General features: G+C 49.1%; 2 protein-coding genes and 1 long non-coding RNA gene across 11 annotated transcripts in view; 2 read left to right on the top strand and 1 right to left on the bottom strand.

The window, feature by feature from the left end:
- Positions 1 to 16,743, top strand: part of VWF (von Willebrand factor) — a 202,589-nt gene extending 185,846 nt beyond the window's left edge. For all 3 annotated transcript variants that reach the window (XM_082349753.1, XM_082349754.1, XM_082349752.1), the window contains 9 exons: positions 385 to 495; positions 2,688 to 2,868; positions 3,811 to 3,851; positions 4,358 to 4,474; positions 8,338 to 8,436; positions 9,119 to 9,247; positions 9,776 to 9,815; positions 15,828 to 15,925; positions 16,434 to 16,743. In XM_082349753.1, the coding sequence (XP_082205879.1) occupies positions 385 to 495; positions 2,688 to 2,868; positions 3,811 to 3,851; positions 4,358 to 4,474; positions 8,338 to 8,436; positions 9,119 to 9,247; positions 9,776 to 9,815; positions 15,828 to 15,925; positions 16,434 to 16,622 (1,005 nt within the window). In that variant the 3' untranslated portion in view covers positions 16,623 to 16,743. The remainder of the gene's footprint in view (positions 1 to 384; positions 496 to 2,687; positions 2,869 to 3,810; positions 3,852 to 4,357; positions 4,475 to 8,337; positions 8,437 to 9,118; positions 9,248 to 9,775; positions 9,816 to 15,827; positions 15,926 to 16,433) is intronic.
- Positions 1 to 27,014, bottom strand: part of LOC309609022 — a 447,877-nt gene that overhangs the window by 131,351 nt on the left and 289,512 nt on the right. The gene's annotated exons all lie outside the window — the stretch shown is intronic.
- ANO2 (anoctamin 2) overlaps positions 19,870 to 27,014 on the top strand; it is a 350,657-nt gene continuing 343,512 nt past the window's right edge. For 2 of the 7 annotated variants that reach the window (XM_082349775.1, XM_082349774.1), the window contains exon 1: positions 19,934 to 20,268. In XM_082349775.1, the coding sequence (XP_082205901.1) occupies positions 20,152 to 20,268 (117 nt within the window). In that variant the 5' untranslated portion in view covers positions 19,934 to 20,151. Of the gene's footprint in view, positions 19,904 to 19,932; positions 20,269 to 25,185; positions 25,211 to 27,014 lie in introns of those variants that run through there. The other 5 variants (XM_082349771.1, XM_082349768.1, XM_082349769.1 and 2 more) reach the window with 4 other exon arrangements.

Here is a 27,014-nt window from a genome sequence, read left to right as displayed (position 1 = left end):
CCGGGACTCCAGGCTTCTGGAATGTTCTCCCCCAGTCAGTGGGGGGCCCTAGATTTGGGCCGTGATAAACATCAGGGCAGCTGGCTGCTTCTGAGTGAACTCTGAGCATCTTTAATACTCCCATGGACCGGCTCTTCTTAAGCGGAAGTTTGCAGAGGGCAGGGTTGTGTCTCTTCGGCTGGTGTAAGACCCATAGTGACTCAGTGGGGGATGCTTCCTGACCACGTAGCATGACCGAGGGGCTGGTGGAGGGCAGAGATGAAAACATCCGGTTCAGCTGTCCCCCTGCAAGCCCCAGGGCTCCGTACACCTGCCGAGTGGACCAGAACGCCTGTGTCTTTGCTGCTGGCCTGTGCTGACGCCCCGCCCTTTGTGTGTTTTCAGGGCTTCACTTACGTTCTGCACGAAGGCGAGTGCTGTGGAACGTGCCTGCCGTCGGCCTGCGAGGTGGTGACCGGCTCCCCTCGGGGAGACTCCCAGTCCTACTGGAAGAGTGTAGGTCTGGGCCAGGGTGGGTGGGAAGGAGGGCGGGGGCCTCACCAGCCCGCTCGTCCATCTGGGGTCCAGTGCTGCCCTTGGTTTCGTCCGTAGAGTAGAAGCTCATTCCCTGCCTTTTGCTTTCCCCACAGAGAGTTTAATGCGGCTGTTGGTTTATCCAGATGTCAGCTGGGATTACCTTGCTCCCAGGGAACTAGTTAAAGTTGCCCCAGACCTCCCATGGTGTGGATTTTGGGAGAAGCCCAGTTCCCTCCCTCTGAGTTCTGTGAACGCCTGAGGGTGGGGGTCATGTTCTCCTGTTTAACCTGTGAAGCTGAGGACCTGCTTTCCCTGATGGGTGGTGCAGGGCTGTGTTCTGGGCCTGGCACCCTGCCACGCCGCACAGGCGGCAAATACTGCTCATGCCACACCGGCCCAGGCGGCGTCCTCTGACCGTTTCACTGGTTTCTGTTGGAGAAATATGTAACCCAGAGAAGCAAACTACATTTCTGTTCCCAGGGTCCCCGAGCCCCCTTCTGCAGCTCTGGCTGTAGCCCCTGAGCGTGTTGGCAGCCCCCATCTCCCCACCCTTGTCTTCTCCTGCCCAGCCCCCCACCCCCAGATCCCCTCCCCTGAAGCAGAGCAGGGTAGCTTCTCCTTCGTGGCCCAGAGGCTCTCACTCTGACTCCGGATGCTCATAAAGCCATTTTCTGAAGCACAGAGGATCCCTCCCCGGGAGTCGGTCTTAGCCCAGATGCTAGGATGCTAACAGTCCTTTTACTCTGATTGGTAAGGATGAAGTGGAGGGGTGCTAAGCCCTGGAGTCCTCAGGACGTGGATGCTGGGAGGGGGTGAGGGGCGCCTAGGGACCTTCCCCTTCTGAGTCCTCCAGTGAGACCAAAACACACTCTGTTTAGAAGGAGGGCAAAGGGTTACCTGTCCTGCTCTGAACGTGCCCCGGCCCACCAGTCTCCTCCTCCTCGGTGGTGACACACTGAGTTTCCCACAGGGCTTCCCGCCTCCCTCTTCTAATTCTGGTCACCTGTGGATTTCCCCGCTGTGTCCCTCCTCTCCACGCTTGTAGCCGTTTTGCCCCCCACCCCATCCTGGAATCAGGCTGGCCTTGCACCCCCTCCCCAGGGCCAGAGGCTGCTCCATCCCAGCTGGGGCTGCCAGCTGGTCCCTGTGAGGCTCAGCGTCGTCCTCCCGCCCCCCCCCCCCGCCCCTGCTCTCTCATCTGCCTCCAGGGCTCCCTCAGCCCTGACCCCCATCAGTGTTCACAAAAGAGTTTCCCTTCCCAATTCAAGTCTCCATCTTACCTACAAGACCTGCGGGTCGGCAGTGGCTCTGGGGGGACCAGCAGGGGTGGGTAGGGACAGGCCCTCTTGATGCGCCCAAAGCTCGGCGGGTAAGTGATCGGAGTGGGGTGTGGCCAGCAGCGGGAAGGTTTGGTCAGGGTGAGTCAGAAGGGCGGTCAGGAGAGAGGCTGCAGTGTGTGGCACTTTCTGCTTCTCTTCTGGAAAGAGAAGAAAGGGAACAGGGGCCAAGAGACGTCGCTGGGCCTGGAGTGGGCCAGCCGGGTGCTCCCGCTTGTGTGTCTGGGAGCTGGCTCACACAGACCGTGCTCACGGTCACGCGTTGTCCAGGCAGAACCTCCGCAGGGACTGTCTGAACCATGTTCTGGACACTCAGTGCTCCTTGACCGTGGTGCCCTTGGGGACAGGCCACCCGTGTGCAGCCTGGAAGCTCAGGGCAGATTGCAGGGCCCGAGGGTCAGACGCCAGCATCCCTGGCTCTCACCGGCTCCCTGTACCAGAGGGAAGCAGCACGAGGCTGGGTGCTGGGCTGAGTTTCCCTCCGCATCCCCCCTCCGCTGTCTCCGCATGCAGCCGTTCCTGGGCACTCAGCTCCCAGCCGAGCCAAGGGTGGAGGGAGCATCCTCAGGTGTCCCCAGGTGCTTCCTCCGGTGGCTCAAGACTCTGTCTTGGGAGCACACGGGGCTCTGAGCTAGGATCTTGGTCAGGGTGACTCTGACCCAGACTCACTGAAGGACCTGGATGCGCTGTCCCTCCCTCTGTGGGCCTCACCCTGTGGGCAGGGCTTAGCCGTTGAGCCGGGCTCACCTCCAGGACCCACACCAGCTCCTGAGGGGGCCGCCCACTCCCGGCGGGACCTGGGCCCCCTGATCAACTCGGGTGCTCCGACCACAGGTTGGCTCTCACTGGGCCTCTCCCGAGAACCCCTGCCTCATCTACGAGTGTGTCCGAGTCCAGGAGGAGGTCTTCGTGCAACAGAGGAATGTCTCCTGCCCCCAAATGAGCGTCCCCACCTGCCCCTCGGGCTTCCAGCTGAGCTGTCAGACCTCGGGCTGTTGCCCCACCTGTCACTGCGGTAAGATGTGCCACCAGCCCCGCCTTCAAACCTATCTTTCCTCTAAGGCCCCTGAATCCTTGCCTTTTGAGCAGCTCAGGGAAATGGGGAGGATCAAATCTTTCCATCCGTTTTCCTAGCGCTTTGGGGAGAAAGCAAATAAGGTGAGGGAAATGGGACTATTTCCTGAAGGTCGTCACTGTGTCAGTGCTGGTTTTGTACCTTGTCTCATGTCATCCTTATGACAATCCCATGAGGTGGGTACCGTTTATACCCCCCTTTGCTCTTGTGAGTTAGTGAGTGGTAGAACTGGGATTGGACCCAGGCTTCTCTAATTCTAGAGACTCCTTCTCAATCATTCGGCTGGAAAAGGTATTCCAACTGCCCATCCCCTAACCCCACCAACCAACCAACCAACCAAATAAACAAACAAACCAGTCAACCAACCAACCAGTCAACCAACTAACCAACAAACCACACAATCAACCAACCAACCGCATAATCAACCAACCAACCAACCAACCAACCAACCAACCAGCCAAACAACCAACAGAAGCAGCAACAGCAAACAACTCTCGCCACCACCTGTCCTGAATTCTTTGTGTGATTTTTATCTTGGGACTCAAAGTTCCCAGAGTAGAATTTCTTTCTTTGACAAGCCCAAACATTCTCCCACTCACCTCTTGGGTGTGAATCACTTAAACAAGTGCCCTCCCCTCGAGGACTCCAGGAACCTCTCCCTGTGGGCTGGATGGTGGGGAGCAGGCAGCTGCCCTTTCTCAGCGGGCCTGGGGTCACTGTGGCCACATGGGCTCTGGCAGGAGGACCCACAGAGCCTGGCGTTGGGTGGGGAGAAGGACCGGCAGGTGGAGTAGGGAGGCCCAGCCTGGGAGGAGCAGCCGGGTCGTGGGTCTTCACCAGCTGTGCTCTGCAAACTCGTGCCCTGTGCCTGTCTCTCCCCAGAGCCTGTGCAGGCCTGTGTGCTCAACGGCACCATCATTGGGGTGAGCTGCTGCCTTCTCCTCCAGGGCGCCTGGGGGGCAGGGATGGGGTGCTGTGGGAAGGGTGTCATTCTAAAGTGCAAGTGAAAGGAACCAGGGAGGCCTGCCCCACCCACACTTTCCTTTCCTCCAGAGCTTCCCAGGCATCCTGGAGTGGAACCCCTACCTCTCCAGGGCCTGGGCCCCGCCTTCTAGCGCTCACATCCCGGCCCCAGGCACTCGAGCATTTCTTCTGTGCACGCTTTGATCTGCCCCTCTCCCTCTGCTCCAGCTCCCTCTCTGTCGGGAAAGCCTTCACTCTTACCATGCCATCCTTGAGGTGGGGGTGGTGGGAGGGAAGGGAGGGAGCAGACCCCTCAGGACAGGAGGAGAATCAGGGTGATGGATCCTGGCAGCTTTGGACAGCTGGGCCCCCATGCCTAAGGCAGACGGCTCACGGGACTGAGGGCAGTGGAGGGCTGGGGGGGTCGGGGTGCCAGGAGGCCTGACCCTGGTCCCTTTGGTTCCAGCCCGGGAGGAGTCTGATGGTTGACCTGTGTACCACCTGCCTCTGCACCGTCCAGGCGGGGGTCATCTCCGGATTCAAGCTGGAGTGCAGGCAGACCACCTGCGAGGACTGCCCGCTGGTGAGAGAGGCTCATGGGGGCCTGGGGCTGGACTGGGTACTTGTGGGACCCAAGCAATGGGACCTCACCGGGCTCTTTAAATAAAAGCTTTCGTGATTTTCTGATTATGGACATATTTGACAACGGTAAGGAAGAGAATAAAAGTCGCCTACCCAAATTGCATTTCTCAGATATAATTTAGTTTTGGAAATTTAAACATTTTTCTTCCTGTATTTGCAAGGCTTATGATACCATATTTACAGATCTGTATTCCTTTTAAGCAACATACTACTGTTCTTTGAAAACATTAAAAATTAGTCAACAAATATTTATCAGTTACTAGTTAGCCGACAATTATTTATCAGACACTTGCTATGTGCAGAGTTCTACGCAGCATTCTCTGAAGGGGCTCTGCCTCAACACGTACTTTGATTATTGGACATTGCGTTGTCGTAGTTCGCCCTGCCGGGTCACGATGACTGTGTTTGCTCAGAACACCTCCCGAGCGTGGGCTCTGGGACGTGGAATCATCATTTCTAGTTGGGTAGAGGAAAGCATGCACTGCACCCTTCTGATCCTGACTCTCAGCCCCACCTCACAGCGCTGGACCCAACTCTCAGGATGCCTTGGTTTCCTCCGCAGACTGCCTTCTGCATTTGGGGCTCCTGCCGTCTTAGAAGATATGGTTGGTCAGACGAGTTTCTTGTGAGCTAGATGCACAGGATATAGTCATTGCTCTTTCAGATGGCGGGGCAGCGGGCGGGTTCTGGGCGGGGTCGGGGAGGAATCCTTCATCCGAGGAGCAAGCGGCACAGCGGCCAGAGGGGAGGGGCGATGCGGGGGTTAGGGACAAGGTTAGGACAAGCTGCTGGTGCGGTCAGCGCTCTTGAGGACGGGGAGTGTTCTGCACCTGTGCCCTTCATGGCACTTGGCACCGTGTGATGCTCCAAGTAGGGGCTTAACAACATATTTACAAGGGGAGTGAAGGGGTCCGTAGGAGACACAGCTACTTCTGTTAGAATGGCTCAAGGAGAACATTCCTGCCTCGATTAGAAAGAAGCCAGCGAAGTATGCCTTTTTGCTTTTTTTAATTTAAAATCCCAGTTGTTTTAGGGTTTCGGATGCAGGTGTGTGTGTGGTAACTCCCCTAGATACATCTGGGCTTGAATATGGGATGGAATGATGCTGTCTGGAGCCTTCGGCATCCCTTTACCTGGATGTCCATGGAACTACAGTGGATGCAGGAAGAGGTCCACACTAAGCTGTCCTGAAGGAGAGTGTTCCGGGGAGGTGGGGGCGAGCCCACTGACTCTCTACCTGCGCCCTCTGGTGGTCAGAGGGTGGCACGGCCACTTCCTCTGCGTCCATAGAAATCCAGCTTTAGAATCCAGTCTAGACATAGGTTTCTAAATATTTTAAAATTCACGGCCCCTTTTTGTCTGTGTACTCCTCCTCCTCGCCTCCAAAATTCCGCTGTCTCCCCAGGGATCTCCTCCCTCTTGAGATCCCTGAGATTAGCCCTGCTGTGTGTCTCTCAGGCTTTGCTGAGCTCTGCCTCAGATGCCCCCATTCTAGCTCAGATTACCCGGTCTTGTCACGTTCCTCTGCCATGAAGGGCCTCCGTGTGGCCTCCTGCAGGTGGGGAGCTGTGGTGGGTCAAGTTTAGGTCGGTCTGTGTCTGCTTGAACTGCCGATGTCAGATGGAACCGTTAGCATCGTCGGAGACGTGGGTCCTCTGTCTCCTTCGGGGAGACGATCCTTATACCTAAAAGGAGCCCAGAAGCCGGTTCGTGCTGCTGGGTGGTAGAGACAAAGGAAGGCTTGAGGAAGAGAGGTGACACTGACCAGGAACATTGAGAAGGCCTCCCAGAGGAGCATGACCATGGGCTGACCTTGAGCAATGACCCCCCGCCCCCAGGAGGGGGCACAGGGACAGACTGGCATTTAAGCAAGAGTTAGAAAAGGGCAGCGGGGAGATAAGACTGGGATCCTTGAGCAGCCGATGCAGTTTATGAAAAGGGCTGGGAGACACCTGTGAGGAGAGCTTGGGGGGCATCCCTGGACGGGGGGAGCAGGGCTGGTTGGCTGCTCAGACCTGAGCGAGTGAGCCTGTGGCTGGCCGGGCACCTGGCTGCTCCGGATTGGACGCTCCGGCAAAAGCCTGGTCAGCACTGCCCTCCGTGCCCGTCTGGCAGCTGTGCGGTGCGTACCCCGGCAGCAGTGGCTGGGAGCCCAGCAGGGCTCAGACAAGCCCGTCACCAGTGCAGCTGCGTTCTTGCCTTGTGGGGTCTGTTCTCTCTCTTTAGTCCTTCCAGTGGTTTCTGCCGTGTTCCCTCTCCCCCCGTCCCTCTTTCCCCAGTCCCACTGCACCTCTGAAATCATTGCCCCTCCTCTCACCTTCCACCCCCTCCTCCATCTCCTCCCGTCCCTTCTTCTCCCACAGCGCCTACCATCTTTCCCTCTTCTTGGCTTCACCGTGCCCTCTGCCCCTCTGGGGTGTGGATTGTGCGTCCACCGCCCCATCCCTTCACTTCGCAGACCCCTCCTCCATTTGTCCCCCACCCCTCACTTCTCCTGTAAAGATTTTGGGCACGTTCTTCTCCTTGCGCCTGCTGAGTGTAGGGCATTTCCTAGTCTCTTCTTCTAACACTCACTAAAAAATGGCCCAATCCACGCTCCCATGAAATCGTGCCTGATTTAAGCCTCATTTTATTTCCTCTTTCTGACTGTAACGACTCACATACATTCATGCTGTTTTTCCCACCTCTTTCTTCCTCTCCCATCCACCTCGGTCCACACCTGCCAGGAACTGTGCGTTTTTGAAAACACAGTTAAACCTCACCAGTGAAACACTACCTGATGGCCTCAAATGTCAGCAGTGTCCTTCTGAGTGTGTGTGTGGCCTGGGTTTTCTCTGTGGCTTCCCTGATGAGTTCAGTGGATGCTCATAGACTCCTAACCTCCCCTGCTGGTCACGAGCTGTCAGTCGGAGTGCAGTGAGCAAGGGAGCAATGTGAGAGGACCAGGTCTTCTGTCCGGGGCTCCAAATTGACCTGCTAGAGATTCATAGCAGAAAAACCTCAGGACTCCAAGGAATGAATCGCTAAGTGGTCATTACTAAATGTAGCAAAATGAAAAAAACGACACCGTAGCTGGTTTTCACATAACTAAATGTATTCTTTTAAACACCCCTACCTTCACCCCATATAAGGAACCTGCTTGTCCCTGTTCTGGGAGCGAGCAAGCATGGGCACCTGTTACCTGTTCTCACTGCCCCTTGCTGCAGCAGGGACCCTAATAAAGCCTTGCCTGAAACAAACAAACAAACAAACAAAACCAAAAAAAAAACTTTACTAGATTTAGTTCTTTTTTTTTTTTTTTTTCGGGCATGGTGGGGAGAGTTAAAAGGGCTTTAATTTTAATGCAGTGATGAGACAGCTGATGGTCACTTTTTGGTTTTGTTAGTATGGCTTAAATTACTTTGCAAGATAAAAAGTTGGTGACCCTATGTCATCTCCCAGATTGGGGGTGCGTTTTTGTGAAACAGTGAAATCCTTCTTCCGGGAAGCTGCTGTATTGGCAGGAATAGAGGTAGGAAGACAGTTATGACTGTGACAGAGTCCAGCGGTGGATGATGGTTGCTTGGATCAGGTGATGACAGAGGACCCTGGAATGACAAGCTGTGGATGAGTTCACGATGCATTTTTTGGCAAGATCTGGTGATGAGTGGGGCAGGGGGGATGAAAAAAGGGGAGAAGACAAGGATGACCCCCAGATTTCTAGTTGGAGCAACTGCTTAATGAAACCATTTACCATTTGGCCTACTTACGATCGGGATCTTCGGGGGAGGTTTAAACTAAGGCTGCTTTTTCTCCTGGTTACAGGGTTACAAGGAAGAGAAGATGCAGGGCCAGTGCTGCGGGAGATGCCTGCCTGTGGCTTGCACCATTCAGCTACGAGGGGGACAGATCATGATGCTGAAGGTGGGGGCAACTTGGATTCAGGAGTCTCCCTACGATCACCCTCTGGTTTCCTATTTGGGGATATTTTCTTCAAGGAAGAGGGACTAAGTTTGGGTCAATATTGACTTCCTTTTGTACCTATTTCTGATTTTATAAGGGAAAGATGGATAACCTTTAGGAGGTACAGAATTTTCTCTTTGATTTGGTTATTTTGTCACTCTCTGTGACAAAAGTTGGTGCAGGGCCCCATGATTGGGAGTGAGTTGATCTTTACGATTTTCTCCAGCCTTGATTGTCTGCGAGACTGGCCAGGCAATCAGGGTGACACAGACTCGGATCTGTGAAAGCCAGAGTGGGCTGGTGGGGCTGGCAGGGGGCACCTGGCTCACCTCTCGTTCAGCAATCGATTGGCCGGTTTCCCTTTGCTGTGTCTTAATTCTTTAAGCTGTTGAGTGGTCAGTAGAGTTTAGGGATGCCCTACATTTATGCAGCCCTATTCCCAGTTAATAAGTTGTAAAACTGGACTCCACCTCCGTTCTGGGTTCTGGGTGTGGAGACTTTGCACACACTGCCTCAGTCTTGTTCCAAGGTCCCCTACATTGTCTCAACAACTCCAACGAGTCAAGGTCATGGCTTGAAGTGGCTTTGTACCCCAAACACCGTCTTCAGATTTGCTCTGCCCACCTCCCCTCTTTCCTTTCAGCACGACGAGACTCTCCAGGATGGCTGTGACAGTCACTTCTGCAGGGTCAACAAGAGAGGCGAGTTCATCTGGGAGAGGAGGGTCACGGGCTGCCCGCCCTTCGATGGACACAAATGTTTGGCCGAGGGGGTGAGTAGCTGGAGCTCAGGCCCTGCTTTCCTCTTGACTGTCTCCATCTTTGACTCTAAGAAGAGGGTTCTTCTGAACAGCGGTCCAGCTCTGCTGTTGGACACGTGATTCCCAGTGTCCAAGGAGAACCCTGACCTAGTTTAAAAATCAACGAAATTACAAAATCAAAGCCCGATGGAGGGACAAAACTCTCTCAACTACACCATGCTTTAAGAAAATACCTTCCCTTAAGGGAGACTGGATCTGTGATCCTTGAATGGGAAGGTGAGAGATCAAACTGATTTCCAGCCTCCCCTGGGAATGATGATCCTGGTGACTCAACTGGAAGAGAATTAAGAATAATCAGAATCATTGCAGCCTGGCCAGGTGGGGTGGTCAGTCTGCTCACATTTGTGATGGGAAAGCCCATTCATATCTGGGGACTTAAGCTCAGGACTCTGAGTCCAGAGGCAGGACTTGGCCTGGAGTGACTGAAAGTGTCCACTATGTACTATTTGTGCCTAATCTGGGACTTTGCTGTTTTCTTAGGGGAAAATCATGAAAATTCCAGGCACATGCTGTGACACATGTAAGTACCTTACCAATAGCTTGTCCCTTGAAATCCATCAGACCAAGTCCAGGGACTGTTCTTTTTTTTTTTTTTTAATTATTAGCACCTTTATTTATTTATTTGGCTGTGTTGGGTCTTCGTTTCTGTGCGAGGGCTTTCTCTAGTTGTGGCAAGCGGGGGCCACTCTTCATTGCGGTGCGTGGGCCTCTCACTATCGTGGCCTCTCTTGTTGCGGAGCACGGGCTCCAGACGCGCAGGCCCAGTAGTTGTGGCGCACGGGCCTAGTTGCTCCGCGGCATGTGGGATCTTCCCAGACCAGGGCTCGAACCTGTGTCCCCTGCATTAGCAGGCAGATTCTCAACCACTGCGCCACCAGGGAAGCCCAGGGACTGTTCTTTGGAATGAACTTTCTTCTAGAAAGATATTGCAGTCACTGTGTTCAATTCTGCAGGGAACTTCCACCCCACCCTGCATGTCCTTGGACTGCCCCCTGCTCAAGCCCCCTTTCAAGATGCCTGTAAAGCAGACTCTACCTCCTTCCTTCCAAATTCCTGACAATCACTAGCCTCTGACCTGCCTTTCCCCTTGCAGAGTCTTGGGTTGGTCATAGTCCTAGCATGAGAGGATGTCTTCTCTCTGCCACCAGAGCTCCTGAAGACAGGCACCTTGATTCATGATCTCGACAGAGCAGACACTCAGTATGCCTCTAATCTTTGGATGTCGTGCAGCTCTCCCAGAGAGAAAGGGAAGCCAGCAGCTGCCTGTGGGGCTGCAGAGAACACAGCCTTCTCGAGGATTTATGAGGCTGGTCTCAGTTTTATTAACCTCGTCTTCTTCACTCTCAGCTCCTCTTGACCTTGCAGTTGTGTTGTACTGGTTGGTCCCAATAGTTACGGCAGCAGCTTTGGAGACGGAGCTCAAGTCTGCCCATCAGACAGCATCTCACCACACGTTCTTGTGTTCTTGTTTCCATGAGCGCAAGTACCTTTCAGAATCCCAACGTTAGTGCTGTATTCTCTGAATGTAGAATTACTTGCCTGGACTAATATTCTTTGTCTTTTAGTTTAGTTAGTTTCTGGGTTCACGGGCCCATGTTCCCACGTTTATTTTTGTGTAGAGAAAGGAAGAGTAAAAACATGAATGTCTTCAGCGTTCGGTCATTCATTCTTTTCTTGATGGCTCACCCTGACAGTCTCTGTAGTTGCTGTAACCAAATTGCAGATTGCGGAAACACACTCTGAAAGCATCTTTCTCTATGGTTCTTGTCTGCATGGTTGAAGAACATGGTCAGGAAACCATCAGAGGAGATGCATTCTCTCTAGGCGTGCTGCACATGGAATTGGGCCGAGGCTGTTATCTTCAAAACTAGCAGCGAGGCAAAAAGGGGCCTGTGTTGGTCTGTGCTTTCAAGAGGTGGGGACCTTCCATAAGGAAAAGAAGCCAGGCTCAGGGATTTAAATCTACAGCAAAAGAATATAGTGTGTTGGCCTCAATATGTTTTCCTTATTCACCCTCTTAATGTGGTTGGCAGGCTTTCACTTTAAAATGACATTATTTGGGAGTTGGGAGCCCAACTCTTAGGTAGTTAAAGTTGATTTAGATTTGGAGCCATCCAGGAATGGAAAACTCCCAGTGTTTGGATGGGCAATAATGAGCTGGCATTAAATCTTAGAATTATCAGTGGGCCTAGTAGAGGTTCAGATCTGAATCCTTTTAACCCCTGTATATAAGGAGACCCATGCTAGCGATCTGGAGATAGCTATACCCAAAAGGAAGATTCCATAAGGGCTCCTAGGATCAGCTCCCACAGAGACAATGACATTTGCAGGGATGGATACATATTAATTGCATTTATTAGCTACCTCATTGCCCGTTAGCTTCTGGATATTGTTATAAGCGCAGGAGGATTGCTCTGATCATTATGGGTTTTATTTTATTTTTAACATCTTTATCGGAATATAGTTGCTTTACAATGTTGTGTTAGTTGCTGCTGTATAACAAAGTGAATCAGCTATATGTATACATATATCCCCATATCCCCTCCCTCTTTGGTCTCCCGCCCACCCTCCCTATACCACCCCTCTAGGTGGTCACAAAGCACCGAGCTGATCTCCCTGTGCTATGCGGCTGCTTCCCACTAGCTATCTCTTTTACATTTGGTAGTGTATATATGTCCATGCCACTCTCTCACTTCGTCCCAGCTTACCCTTCCCCCTCCCCGTGTCCTCAAGTCCATTCTCTACGTCTGCATCTTTATTCCTGTCCTGCCCGTATGTTCATCAGAACCTTTTTTCTTTTTTTAGATTCTATGTATATATGTGTTAGCATACAGTATTTGTTTTTCTATTTCTGACTTACGTCACTCTGTATGACAGTCTCTAGGTCCATCCACCTCACTACAAATAACTCAATTTCATTTCTTTTTATGGCTGAGTAATATTCCATTGTATATATGTGCCACATCTTCTTTATCCATTCATCTGTCAGTGGACACTTAGGTTGCTTCCATGTCCTGGCTATTGTAAATAGTGCTGCAATGAACATTGTGGTACATGACTCTTTTTGAATTATGGTTTTCTCAGGGTATAGGCCCAGTAGTGGGATTGCTGGGTCATATGGTAGTTCTATTTTTAGTTTTTTAAGGAACCTCCATAGTGGCTGTATCAATTTACATTCCCACCAATAGTGCAAGAGGGTTCCCTTTTCTCCACACCCTCTCCAGCATTTGTTGTTTGTAGATTTTCTGATGATGCCCATTCTAACAAGTGTGAGGTGGTACCTCATTGTAGTTTTGATTTGCATTTCTCTAATAATTAGTGATGTTGAGCAGCTTTTCATGTGCTTCTTGACCATCTGTATATCTTCTTTGGTGAAATGTCTATTTTGGCCTTCTGCCCATTTTTGGATTGGGTTGTTTTTTTTTTTGATATTGAGCTGCATGAGCTGCTTGTAAATTTTGGAGATTAATCCTTTGTCAGTTGCTTCGTTTGCAAATATTTTCTCCCATTCTGAGGGTTGTCTTTTTGTCTTGTTTATGGTTTCCTTTGTTGTGCAAAAGCTTTTACGTTTCATTAAGTCCCATTTGTTTATTTTTGCTTTTATTTCCATTTCTCTAGGAGGTGGATCAAAAAGGACCTTGCTGTGATTTATGTCATAGAGTGTTCTGCCTATGCTTTCCTCTAAGAGTTTTATAGTGTCTGGCCTTACATTTAGGTGTTTAATCCATTTTGAGTTTATTTTTGTGTATGGTGTTAGGAAGTGTTCTAATTTCATTCTTTTACATGTAGCTGTCCAGTTTTCCCAGCACCACTTATTGAAGAGGCTGTCTTTTCTCCATTGTATATTCTTTCCTCCTTTATCAAAGATGAGGTGACCATGTGTGCGTGGGTTTATCTCTGGGCTTTCTATCCTGTTCCATTGATCTATATTTCTGTTTTTGTGCCAGTACCATACTGTCTTGATTACTGTAGCTTTGTAGTATATTCTGAAGTCTGGGAGCCTGATTCCTCCAGCTCCGTTTTTCTTTCTCAAGATTGCTTTGGCTATTCAGGCTCTTTTGTGTTTCCATACAAATTGTGAAATTTTTTGTTCTAGTTCTGTGAAAAAGGCCATTGGTAGTTTGATAGGGATTGCATTGAATCTGTAGATTGCTTTGGGTAGTATATTCATTTTCACAATGTTGATTCTTCCAATCCAAGAACATGTATATCTCTCCATCTGTTTGTATCGTCTTTAATTTCTTTCATCAGTGTCTTACAGATTTCTGCATACAGGTCTTTTGTCTCCTTAGGTAGGTTTATTCCTAGGTATTTTATTCTTTTTGTTGCAATGGTAAATTGGAGTGTTACCTTAATTTCTCTTTCAGATTTTTCATCATTAGTGTATAGGAATGCAAACCCTAGTGTGTAGGGTTTGTCATACATGGCCTTTATTATGTTGAGGTAGGTTTATTATGGCCTTTACTATGTTGAGGTAGGTTCCCTCTTTGCCTACTTCTGGAGAGTTTTTATCATAATTGGGTGTTGAATTTTGTCGAAAGCTTTTTCTGCATCTATTGAGATTATCGTATGGTATCATATCATATCATATCATATTTTTATCCTTCGATTTGTTAATATGGTGCATCACATTGATTGATTTGAGTATATTGAAGAATCCTTGCATTCCTGGGATAAACCCCACTTGATCATGGTGTATGATCCTTTTAATATGCTGTTGGATTCTGTTTGTTAGTATTTTGTTGAGGATTTTTGCATTTATGTTCATCAGTGATATTGGCCTGTAGTTTCCTTTTTTTGTGATATCTTTGTCTGGTTTTGGTATCAGGGTGATGGTGGCCTTGTAGAATGAGTTTGGGAGTGTTCCTCCCTCTGCTATATTTTGGAAGAGTTTGAGAAGGATAGGTGTTAGCTCTTCTCTAAATGTTTGATAGAATTCGCCTGTGAAGCCATCTGGTCCTGGGCTTTTGTTTGCTGGAAGATTTTTAATCACAGTTTCAATTTCAGTGCTTATGATTGGTCTGTTTATATTTTCTGTTTCTTCCTGGTTCAGTCTCGGAAGGTTGTGCTTTTCTAAGAATTTGTCCATTTCTTCCAGGGTGTCCATTTTATTGGCGTATAGTTGCTTGTAGTAATCTCTTATGATCCTTTGTATTTCTGCAGTGTCAGTTGTTACTTCTCCTTTTTCATTTCCAATTCTGTTGATTTGATCCTTTTTCATTTCCAATTCTGTTGATTTGAGTCTTCTCCCTTTTTTTCTTGATGAGTCTAGCTAATAATTTATCAATTTTGTTTATCTTCTCAAAGAACCAGCTTTTAGTTTTATTGATCTTTGCTATTGTTTCCTTCATTTCTTTTTCATTTATTTCTGATCTGATTTTTTGTTTTTTAATTTTTGGCTGCGTTGGGTCTTCGTTGCTGTGTGCGGGCTTTCTCTAGTTGTGATGAGCGGGGGCTACTCTTCACTGCAGTGCACACGCTTCTCATTGCAGTGGCTTCTCTTGTTATGGAGCATGGGCTCTAGGTGCACGGGCTTCAGTAGTTGTGGCACATGGACTTAGTTGCTTCGCGGCATGTGGGATCTTCCCAGACCAGGGCTTGAACCTGTGTCCTCTGCATTGGCAGGCGGATTCTTAACCACTGTGCCATCAGGGAAGCCCTCTGATCTGATGTTTATGATCTTTCCTTCTGCTAACTTTGGGGTTTTTTTTTTGTTCTTCTGTCTCTAGTTGCTTTATGTGTACGGTTAGGTTGTTTATTTGAGATGTTTCTTGTTTCTTGAGGTAGGATTGTATTGCTATAAACTTCCCTCTTAGAACTGCTTTTGCTGCATCCCATAGGTTTTGGGTCATCGTGTTTTCATCGTCATTTGTTTCTAGGTATTTTTTGATTTCCTCTTTGATTTCTTCAGTGATCTCTTGGTTATTTAGTAACGTATTATTTAGCCTCCATGTGTTTGTATTTTTTACAGTTTTTTTTCCTGTAATTGATATCTAGTCTCATAGCGTTGTGGTCGGAAAAGATACTTGATAAGATTTCAATTTTCTTAAATTTACCAAGGCTTGATTTGTGACTCAAGATATGATGTATCATGGAGAATGTTCCATGAGCACTTGAGAAGAAAATGTATTCTGTTGTTTTTGGATGGAATGTCCTATAAATATCAATTAAGTCCATCTTGTTTAATGTGTCATTTGAAGCTTGTGTTTCCTTATTTATTCATTATGGCTTTTAGAGTCTACAGTTACATAAAAGGAAGTCCCATCCATTGACATCACCAAACCACAGTGAATCTAGGCTGCTCCTGCAATTAAAATTGTGCCATTAAGTGAGTTAAACCCAGTGATAACTATATCTCTGAATATGAAGGGCCAGGAGAAGCTGAGGGGAACCAGGACCACTGACTTGCCCTCCCCATGGCTGGCTTTGGTGATGCAGTTACGGTGAAATTGACCTATTTCCAGTAAATGAGGGAACTGGGCTGGAGAGTGTTGTATGGAAGAACAGGTTGCATCTCTCACCTGTCCTGTAGGTGAGGAGCCCGAGTGCAAGGACATCACTGCCAAGCTGCAGTACGTCAAAGTGGGAGACTGTCTGTCTGAAGAGCAAGTGGACATTCACTACTGCCAGGTAAGGGGTCCTCGTTTGGGAGGGGCAAGTTCTTTGTTTGGACACATCTCTTTAGTTACAGAGTCGAAGGATCTGGGAAATTCACAGGGGGGGAGAAGTGAAAGGAACTGGGAGCTTTTAAAATTTTTTTAAAAAGCCAGTGTTTTATTGAAGTAAATGGGAACTTTTGACCCTAGAAGAAAAAAACTGAGCAGTGATTCAACACACCCTTTGAAGAGAATGGAGAGTTACTTAATGGAAGATGGGAGCTATGCTTCCTGAAGATCAATCACACAGGCATAGAAATTGCAGCTAGAGGGCTTGGGTGTGACAGTTCCATTAGGACAGGCCTTTCAGACTTCCCAAGAGCTACTTTTACACATTGTTTGGCTGTCCTGTGTTTCCCCGGGCAAGGCCAGACCTTCTTGATTGGAGGAGGGCAGGTGGAGGAAGTGGCCTGCCCCAGAGCCCTCCCCACCCTGGGACTCTCCACCGCCCGCAACGGCCGCCTCTCTCTGCCCCGCCGTAGGGAAGGTGCACCAGCAAAGCCCTGTACTCCATCGACACAGAGGACGTGCAGGAGCAGTGCGCCTGCTGCACGCCCACACGCACGGAGCCCATGCAGGTGCCCCTGCGCTGCGCCAACGGCTCCATCATCCACCACGTGGTCCTCAACGCCATGCAGTGCAAGTGCTCCCCCAGGAAATGCCGCCAGTGAGGCGCGGCCCTGCCGCGGACACCCGTCACCACACGCTTGGCGACCCCTGCTCGGCGCATGCGCGCTCTGCTCCCGGGCTCCCCCGGGCCCACAATAAAGGCCAATCTGTCATCTTGCCAAAGGCTCATGGTTCATCTAGGCTGAGATGGCTATTGTAGGCTGGGCTGGAGCTCTGAGGCTGGCGCTGAAGGGGGCGGGGGGTAGGGGAGCACAGGCTCCATCTGGAAACACTGGAGCCCCGGGGTCTGCGGGAGGCACCGCCCACCTCGGGGAGAACGTGGCATCTCAGCGTCCACGGGGAGGGAAGGGGAAAGTGAGCGCCAGGCCTCCTCGGAAACAGCCCAGTGGCTGAAGGAGAAGGGATTTGCTCTGGAACACTGGGGTCTCCAGTCTCTGAATCCAGGGGCTCTGGGCAGAGCAGAGGGGGGCCCTGGAGCCAGGCTTCCGCCAGGCTGTGGCCAGTGTGGCTGACTTGATGGGGAAGGAGCCCCAGTGGGTGTGCAAGGGGTTCTCTGAGCCCTCGGCTGAGCCACTGCCTGTGTCCCTCAGTGGCCCCCGTGGGAGGGTGAGAGGCTGGGGGCTGGGGGGCTGGAAACACGGTGCTGGGCATGTGCGGGAACGTGGTCCCTCGTGGCACAGGCGTGGCCGTGGCCGGGGACCCCCAGACTCAGGGGCGGCCCAGGTTCCACCCATGGCCTTCGCTGGACTCTGTGGCCTCAGCAAGCCCCTTAGCGGTTTTCAGACTTAGTTTCCTCAACTGGAACCAGGAACGTCAGTCTCACTCACTCGGTTGGGAGGGTCAAATAAGCCAGAAAGTCCGGGAGTAACTATGAATTGCTCTATAATAACGGAAAAAGTGACCAGAAGAAAAATGGGGTAATCAAGGTTCAAAGGGGAACCCTAAGTGTCCCTACCGTCAGTGGCAGAGCACTGAGGGTTTCCTTTGTTCTGAGGGGTGAGGGGGCTGAGTTCCTTTTGGGCTGGATGCTGGAGGCGGAGGCCCTGCCCACTCCAGGATCCTTTAGTGGACAGAAGAGGTGTAGGTAACGCCAGACCTCACCGGGTCCCCAAATCACTAACCACTGCTGTCACTCTCAAGGAGAGATCATCCTTTCTTAGACTTTTATGAAAAAAGCTTACATGTATATGCTGGCAAGATGGCAGAGACTCTAGGTGGGGAGAGCACACCATGAGAATAAAGCAACTGTCCTGGCTATGAGACAGGAATTTGATGGAGGATTGACTTTCACGCCAGATCCTTCTAACCCAGGAGAGACTCAACTCATTGAACGTACTGGACGATGGAGCTGGAAAGGATTTAGACATTATCTCATCCACTGCCCTCTCCTGCCCCTTTGCAGAGGATGAAAGCAGCTCAGAGAACTTGAGTGACTTGCCAAAGGTCACACAGCTGCTGGGTGGCAGGGTCAGGTTCAGAACCCAAGTACCTGGACACCTGGGCAGGAACTCCTGAGCCGGTCCATCAGAGCCGCACGTCCCTGGTGCTGACAGATCCGGCCCTGTTCTCACAGGAACCAGTGACGGCTGCATTTCTAGGTCTTTCTGCTTCTGTCACTGCTGGGGAAGAACCTCCGGGGAAGATACATTAAAGGCAAATGGCATGGGTTGTGTTGAGTCGTTTTGGTGGGGAGTTTAGCCGGGTAGAGGGAAGGAAGAATGGATAGAAGTTTTATGTAACTGCTCAATAATTCAAAGGTTGTCATCATCCATCACCCCGCCTCCAGTTTGAGTGCCTCTGTGGTCTCTGTAGGAAACCAGATCCAGGGCCAGAGAATTACCTGTCTCTCTTCTGACTGATCGCCTAATGCTCCACCTGGGCACGAGGTGCCATTGGAGGCATCGGCCACAGAGAAACTCAGCAGGGAGACTACCTCTTCAGCAGAAGGTGTCAATTTCCCAACTGCCTCCATAGCCTGAGTTCTCCTCATATTTACTGATGGGACAGTTCGCTACCAAGAAAAAAGCTGAGTCAGAAAAATTGCATATTGTGATTAAAAAAAAAATGCAGGGAGTAGGGTAAAAAGGAGAAACTGGTAGTGGGGGTATGAGCCTGGAGCCATCCCCATTCTACATGTGTTCCAGGGCGGGTCTGCCTCTGGTCTCAGGCACTCTCCTTTTTGTCACCCTTAGACCAGATGGGACAGTCCCCAAAGGGAGAGTCTTAGGGGGAGTCTCAAGGTAGGAGTATGCAGGGACCAGGGGACTAAAAAAGTGCTGGAGGGAGAGAAGAGAGGGAATGGATAAGGAACCACCATGGTGGAAAGGTTTCCAATCCTCTTGGCATTGAAAACACGTAGAGAAGGGTTCCCAGAAGTGAATGGAGAAGGGCGTTGTCTCAAGCAGCCAGGAACCAAGTGTTAGAGCACAGACTCTGGAGCAGGCACAGTCCTCAGAGGCACGGTGCCTGGCCGTTGACACTGCAGTCTCCTAATCTGTGAAATGGGCACACAGGCAGTAATTACCTCCTAGATTTGTTACTAGAATTAGATAATTCCTCTGGGGAAGGCTCTGAGAAGGATGCTGAGGGGGAGGAGGTCCACGTCCACAGCAGCCGTGGTTATTCCTGGTGCCCAGGATACGGCCCAGGTTGGCACACACTGCTTTTGGATTTCCTTCTGCTCAGCCCCTGACTCCCCTTTACTGCCTCAGTTTCCTCATCTGTAAAGTGGGGAGCAATCCCCACCAGCCCACCTTATCAGCATAGGAGATAGGAAAGTCCGTGGTCATTCAGAGCCTACTTGACATATATTGTTAACATAATACCTTTTCATTTTCAGGGTCCCTGGTATTAATGCACTTGTTTAGCTTGGGGGCGTCTTGGAACTGTAGATTCCATCATCCAGAATGGCCCTTTGGAGGTCTTCTCTTCCATCCCCCTGCCCATGGCTAGGTACCAAAGCCATTCCGGAGAGATGGAACTCCTCTTTTTCCTGGGATGGAGCTTTCACCATCTACCTCCTCAAGTGGTCCCAGCGTCTCCCTGGGAAGCTTTGCTAAAACCTGCCCCTCCCCTTGCCTCCTGCAGCCCCTCTTCGTGTCCCCGGGGCACGATTCCTCCACTCCTGCTCCTTTTAGTCTAGAGAAAGGTGGGGACAGCTGGTGGCGGGTGGAGTGCAGGCAGGTGTACCGGAGAGCCTCCCACCCGTACGCAGGCGATCAGGGCCAGAGCGGCGGGAAGCAGGCTTCCCCGGGCGGGATTGGAAGCTAATCAGGCAGACTGTTCACGAGATAATCCGGCTGAATGCTCACACCGGAACGAGGTTAGCAGGCAGCTCCCCGGGGTGGGGAGAGCAGCGGTCTTACTGTCTCGCCCCTCAGCTTCATTAACCGGAGCGTGTCCCGGACTCCACTCGCCCACGGGAACGCGCTCCTTTCTCCACGTGGCGCGACCAGCGCAGGTGCGCCTAGGGTGCAGCTCCGGGGAGGCCTGGTAGCCGCTGGCGAGGGGTGGGGGAGGGGGCAGCGGCAGCAGGCTGGGGCGGGCACGTCCAAACGGAGCTGAGCCGCGATGGAATTAGTCCCGCGACTGCATAAGCCAGTGCAGACGGCAGAGCGGCCCCAGCCGAGGGGCAGTCCCGGTTTCCTGGCCTGCGCGCTTGCACCATGGCCACCCGCGGGCGGAGCGGTGAGTACCCCCTGCCGGGGACCCTGGTCCTGGGCATCTGACAAGTTGTAGAAGGCAGAGGGGCTGGGAGTGAAGGAGATGGCAGCTTAGCTCCTACCCGTTGGGATTTGTGACCCCGAGGGAACCTGGAGGGGGTGGTTCCAGAGCTGACCCTTCTCTCCCGGGAGAGGGAAGGCGAGGGACGCTTGAGCACTTTCCTGGACACTCATTTCTAATCAAGGAGAGAAGAGGTAGGACAAGAGGCAGAAGACTGGTGCAGTGGCTTTTTGGTGATGAATTACCAATTCCTATCTCTTTATCTTCATGTTAAGTCGGGGGGTGTTCAGTTTAGTGCGTCTGAATGGCAAGCAAACACCCAGGGTTTAAGTCAGAAACAATCTGCTGAGGACAGAGGTTCAGATTCACCCCCTGCAATTTGACTTCGGCGTTCCTGGAGCAGCTTCACAGTTTCAGGAAGTCTCCTCCAGCCCTTATCCAAACCCCCCCCACCCCAGGAAGGGCATTTACACCTCGGGGTGCAGGGAAACACAGGCGTGACTTTCCTGGGGACTTCTTTTTAGAGGAAAAGCAAATTGAGGCAGCGTTTAGGGGAGCAGGATGTGATCTTGCTGCACCTCCAAATGATACTGAGTAGAAAGACGTGTTTGGCAGGGTTGACCTTGCTTGGAAAGGGATTTTGTTGGGTGTCTTGTTTCTGGTGGTTCGTGGGAGAGGTGTGGAGTGGCGGGGGCAGGGTGCCCACTTCATTGGCATGAACGGTGGGCAGAAGGGACTGGAAGGTAGACATCAGCCACAGTCCTGAGACTTTGTGAGCAGGTGTGGAGAGACACCCCGGGACCACGTGGATGCGGGTCCAGGATAGAAGTGCCCACTGAGCAAGGTTAGGTCTCAGCCGGAAGGCAGGTGACAGGTGAGGGAAGATCTTACACAAGGTAGGGCGCTTCTGGAGGATGACGAGACCCCGGGTCCCTGCACTTGCCTGGGCTTTGTGCTTGGGACCGGACATTAGAGCCCTGCCTCAGCTGCTGGGTGTCCAGGGCCCAATCTCCCCCTCACGGTGTCCTGTCATGCACCGTCATTTTGGGAGCCAAGAACCTGAGAAGGTCCTTTCGGGGCACCTGCATCGCTCTCTGAGTTGCCTCTATGTGGGTCCTGGGCCTCTTTGCTGGCTGATGGAGGAAGCTGTGTGAGGAGTGGGGATGGGTTCCAAACACCAGCCTCAGGTTCTGTCCAGTTTCTCTCTGCCCCTTCCCTGCCCTCTTCCACTACAGGGCACAGCTAGGCGGCCGGAGGCACTGGGGACTAAAGTGGAGCTTGTCTTTCATTTTCTTTAATGAGGACCTGATTCCTAGAGCACACGGAGAACAGAAACTTGACCACTAGAGATGAGAATCTTGCCTCTAACTACAAAGTAGAATCGGTCTCTATTTGTATGCAGGTGGTTGGGGAGGAGGAGTTTAAACAGAGATTGCATTCAAGGAAAGAACCAGCCATGTGGACACCTGGAGAATGATCTAGCAAAGGCAGTAGTGGCGAAAGACCCCATGGCAGCAACGTGCTTGGGCTGTCCAAAAAATAGGGGGGAAGCCCAGTGCCTGGAGGGAGAGGGAGAGGGAGAGGGAGAGGGTGAGAGTGAACCAGATCACGCGGAGTCCTGGGACTCAGGCCATATGTTTTTGACTTTTCAAAGAGAAAGGGAAGAGTAACATTTATCAAGCATCGCCTGTATACCAGACACCGTGCTTTGCTTCCCCCAAAACCTGGGGGTCAGTGTTAAGTCCATTTCATTGAAGAGGAACCTGAGGTTCAGAGAGGTTACGAAATATGTCTGTTACATTGTGTTAACTACCGAATCATCAGAGAAGGATAAAGTTGGAATTCAAATTCATTTCCCCGCCCCCTCACCTTGTTGCTTTTGTTCTGTTCTTAAGAAGCCATTAGAAGGGAGTGTAGATACCAACAAGGAGGGGTGGGTGAGAAATGTGGGTGGAACTGGGGCTTTTAGGGAGATACTAATTTTGCAAGGCTGGTAGGTGGTGCTGTGGTCATAGTGGAGGCAAGGCTTGCCTTGACACGACTTCCAATCTGGAATCATCATGGTTAGTTTACTTAGTGGGGTCAAGCCCAGGAAGGCAGGTTGTCACCACCAGACTCCTAAGGCAGTGTGCCACTGTGATCTCCACCGGGGACATGACTTAATGAGCACGGGTTATCTGAGTCCCACATCTGTGGTTCACAGGCACGTGGGAGAGACTGACCCACTGGGGGCAGAGGACTTGCCCAGTGTCTGATGTGCTCTAGCAAACCTGGCTCACGATCACTTCAATGGATCTGCACACCATGCACCTGTGCTTGCAGCTCACATCAGTTCAGAGCACACCTGCCGAGCCAGATGCTACACTCAGTGCTGGAGCTACAAGGATCAGCGAGGGCACACAGTGGCCTGTCAGGATTCTTGGTGCCCTAAGTTGATCCTAGTAGTTTAGCAACCACCACATCCACTGTTCTTGGACATGAGAAGGAGGAGCCAGGATCAAACCTGGGCTTGTTTAGACCAAACCAAGGAAATTAGCCCTGTCTATACTTCAGGTATTTCAAGATGTACTAGAGGTCTTTCTTAGGCTCCTACTGACAACCCTGCCCTTCCTCCAGAAACTCTAAGGAAATAATTTATGAGTCTGTCTGGCTGACAGCTCTCCATCTAGATTAACTTGTGCTGAAACTACGAAAGGATGGCAATTCTCACAAGGAGCCAGGGTCAGATCCTCTCTCTGTGTAGCAAACACAGGTATAAAGCACCCTTGCATCTTCTGACTGGTTCACTGACCAAGGGATAATTCCCACTTTCTAGCCTGTTGTTCATCATTAACTAATTAAAATCGCTTAAAAATTAAAAAGTAATGATACAAGCCCATTGTGAAAAAAAATTAAATGCAAATAAATAAAATACCTGTTTTTAATATTTTGGTAATTATTCTTCACCCTAACTCCTTTTTAATCCATTTTTATTCTTGCCTATATCAGTAACTATTTCTATTTATTTATTAATCTTCAAACTAATTACAAAAAAGGAAAGCCTAGATGCAGTAAAACTTAAATCAAGGATAAATTAGCAAATGCCAAATAATGAAAGATTAGGAACATATTATTATAGCACCAAAACCTAGAGAAGAATAGTTCCTGTAATTGAGTGAAAACTTACCTATGAGCCTCCTGACAGGCAGAACAGAAAAGAGATAGTAAGTTACGTGGGTCTCATTGCCTAAGAAAAGGAGACTAGTTCATCAACATTAAAGTTTAAGAAGAATGGCACAGTGGTATTTGTGTGACATATAAGACATTCCCTAGCATAATGGGCTGTAGTTTCATTAATAGCTTTTCAGAAAGAGTATTATTTTTCATGTGGGCATTTATTATATTGTTTCTGATTCTTTTTTTAAAAGAGGTGTTTCTGTTTTACTCTTTTCTGGTCCATTCTCTTCCATTATATTGAAAAAAATGCTGTTTTCAAACCATTAGATAACCAGCTATTAGGTTAAACCTCTAATTTGAAAAGTTGTGGCTTACAGCAGATAGAAAACTTAGAGGCTAATAGTCCGTTTTGACCAATGGCTCACAATCTCTTTTCCTCGCCTGTATAAGAAAGTGATGCACTCTTCCAACAGGTGCAGTACTTTAAATTTATTTATGTATATTTATTTTGGCTGCACTGGATCTTAGTTGTGGCACGTGGACTTCTTAGTTGCGGAACGCAGGGTCTAGTTTGCCGGCCAGGGGTCGAACCCGGGCTCCCTGCATTGGGAGCTTGGAGTCTTACCCAGTGGACCACCAGGAAGTCCCAGGAGTAATTCTTATCCAAGTTTCTATCTGTTATCATTTCCCTTCATTGTGAAGAACATGCTTTAGCATTTTTTTAAAATTTTATTTTATATTGGAGTATAATTGATTTACCCCAAATTTTATTTTATATTGGAATATAATTGAGTATAATGTATTAGTTTCAGGTGTACGGCAAAGTGATCAGTTATACATATACATATATCCATTCTTTTTCATTTCTTAAAGTGCATTTCTGCTGGTGACAAATCCTCTCAACTTCTTTACCCACCCAAAACTCCAGAATTCCATACCACAAAGCACGGAAGAGGTGATTGGCCAGAAATCCCTCTCTGCTCATCTTTTCAGCATCTCAATTTTTTATCCACCCTTTCCTCGAGCACCTACTATGTGCCAGGCTGCAGTAAGGATCAAAGGTGATATCCAGTCCCTACCTTTGAGAATCTCTCCCTGCCTGGGGTGTACAAGTGTGAGGGGGTTGTCCAGTCTGTCAAGTTGGGGGAAGTTTGAGCAAGGCTGTGAAGTACAGGTATTTGACGTGGATGGTATCTCCCTGGGCTGAATTACTGCACTTGTAAGTGGAGATATTTATTATTGTCCACATTAATGAAGGGTACTGTATTAGGGTAATGCTCTGCTCTATTTATTATTATTCACGTTGATAATGAAGGGCACTCTATTAAGATAATGCTCAGATAACTGCTCTGACGAATAGACTGAAAAATAAGGAGTAAAACACAACAAGAGTTTACTTCTTGTTAAAGTGATAGGCCTGGGTGGGTAAACAAGTTGGTGGGGTGACTCTTTCCCAGGAAGCTTTGCAGGGACCCGGGGTGATGGAGGCTCCTCCAGCTTCAACTATGACTTCCGAGGTGGCCCTGAGAATTGCCCTTCCAGTTATCTGAGCCGGGAAAGAGCGTGCAGGAGCACGCAGAAGCATGCAAGGAAGGTTTCTATGGGCCAGGCCTAGAAATAGCACATATCGCTCTTCTCACATTCCTCTGGCTGGAATTCAGTCCCGTGGCCACATCTAGTTGCAAGGGAGGGAGGCTAGGAAATATGGTCTAGCTGTGTTTTCAGGGAGAAGAGGAAGACATGGATTTTGGTAAGCAGCTTGTAGTCTCTGTCATAGGGGCCTATCAAAAATGGTAAGTTTGGTGTGGTATAGTCACACTTACTCTACTGTATTAAGGTTACAGATTTAGACATTTGTCTCCCCAAGTAGGCTCTGAGATCTTCAAGTTTCAGCACCCAGGACAGGACAGGGTATGTGGTGAATGCTTATTAAATGGTTTGTGAATGCATGAATGAATGAATGAATGAATGGTGAGCTGGTGTGACAGTAGCTGACCAAAAGATTCTGCTGCTTCTTTATTATCTTTTTTAAAAATTGAAGTATAGTTGATTTACAGTGTTGTGTTAGCTTCAGGTGTACAGCAAAGTGACTCAGGTATACATATATATACATATTCTTTTTTGTATCCTTTTCCATTATGGTTTATCACAGGACACTGAATATAGTTCCCTGTGCTATACAGTAGGACCGTGTTGTTTATCTATTTTATACATAGAAGTTTGTATCTGCTAATCCAAAACTCCTAATTTATCCCTCCCCCACCCGCTTTCTCCTTTGGTAACCATAAGTTTGTTTTCTATGTCTGTGAGTCTGTTTCTGTTTTGTAAATAAGTTCATTTATATCATTTTAAAAGATTCTACATGTAAGTGATATCATATCATATTTGTCTTTCTCTGTCTGACTTACTTCACTTAGTATGATAATCTCTAGGTCCATCCATGTTGCTGCAGATGGCATTATTTTGTTCTTTTTTATGGCTGAGTAATATTCCATTGTGTGTGTGTGTATATATTTACCACATCTTTATCCATTCACCTGTTAATGGACATTTAGGTTGCTTCCATGTCCTGGCTATTGTAAATAGTGCTGCAATGAACATTGGGATGCAGGTATCTTTTCAAATTATAGTTTTCTCTGGATATATGCCCAGGAGTGGGATTGCTGGATCATATGGTAACTTTATTTTTAGTTTTTTAAGGAACCTCCATACTGTTTTCCACAGTGGCTGCACCATTTACATTCCCACAAACCGTGTAGGAGTGTTCGCTTTTCTCCATACCCTCTCCAGCACTTGTTATTTGTAGACTTTTTAATGATGGCTTTTCTGACCAGTGTGAGGTGGTACCTCACTGTAGTTTTGATTTGCACAGTTGCTCTTTTAAAATAATATTTAAGAAATTTAAAAAGTGACATCTGGCTATTTGAGTTAGAGAAAGCAGGTGAAGGTATTGTGAATCTTCCTTTAAATGTGAAATATATACTTCACTGGTTCTTGAAACTCAAGCAATTTGATTCTTTGCTACTCAGAGTTTGAATTTAATTTCTCCTTGGGAAACTCAATCCTTTGCAGAATTTAAGTACACACCTTTATGAAATGAATACATTGGGTTAAAGGAAAGAGAAAAAGAGAAATTACAAAAATAATACATGAACTAGAGATACAGCTGCATATTAAAAATTTTTTTTCAATAACAATTTTATTATGAAGGATTTAACCAAGGTATTTAGTTATGGGACTTGGCTATGATCCTCTGAAGTTAGGTGAAATGATAAAATTCTACCTGAGGGCCACCTTTTAAGAAAGCTGCTTTATCAATGTGTGCTGTATCATGATGGTGTTATATACTTATCTCCATGCTCCTCCTGGAAAATCACATATCTGTGTCGTCAATTTAGAGGAAGATGCTTGCCTTGTTTGTTATGGCAGGTAGATGTGTCTCCAGTTCTTCTATAAAGTATATCAACTCATTCAGGCACAAGTTAACCACATTTAATGAAATTTAGCATTTGCCTTTACTTGGTATGTGTAGACCCATTCCTACCCCTTTTGAT

This window comes from Balaenoptera borealis (genome assembly GCF_965194805.1).
Source record: "Balaenoptera borealis genome assembly, chromosome: 13".
NCBI classification, from domain to species: domain Eukaryota; kingdom Metazoa; phylum Chordata; class Mammalia; order Artiodactyla; family Balaenopteridae; genus Balaenoptera; species Balaenoptera borealis.
This window is presented reverse-complemented; position numbering and strand designations above follow the sequence as displayed.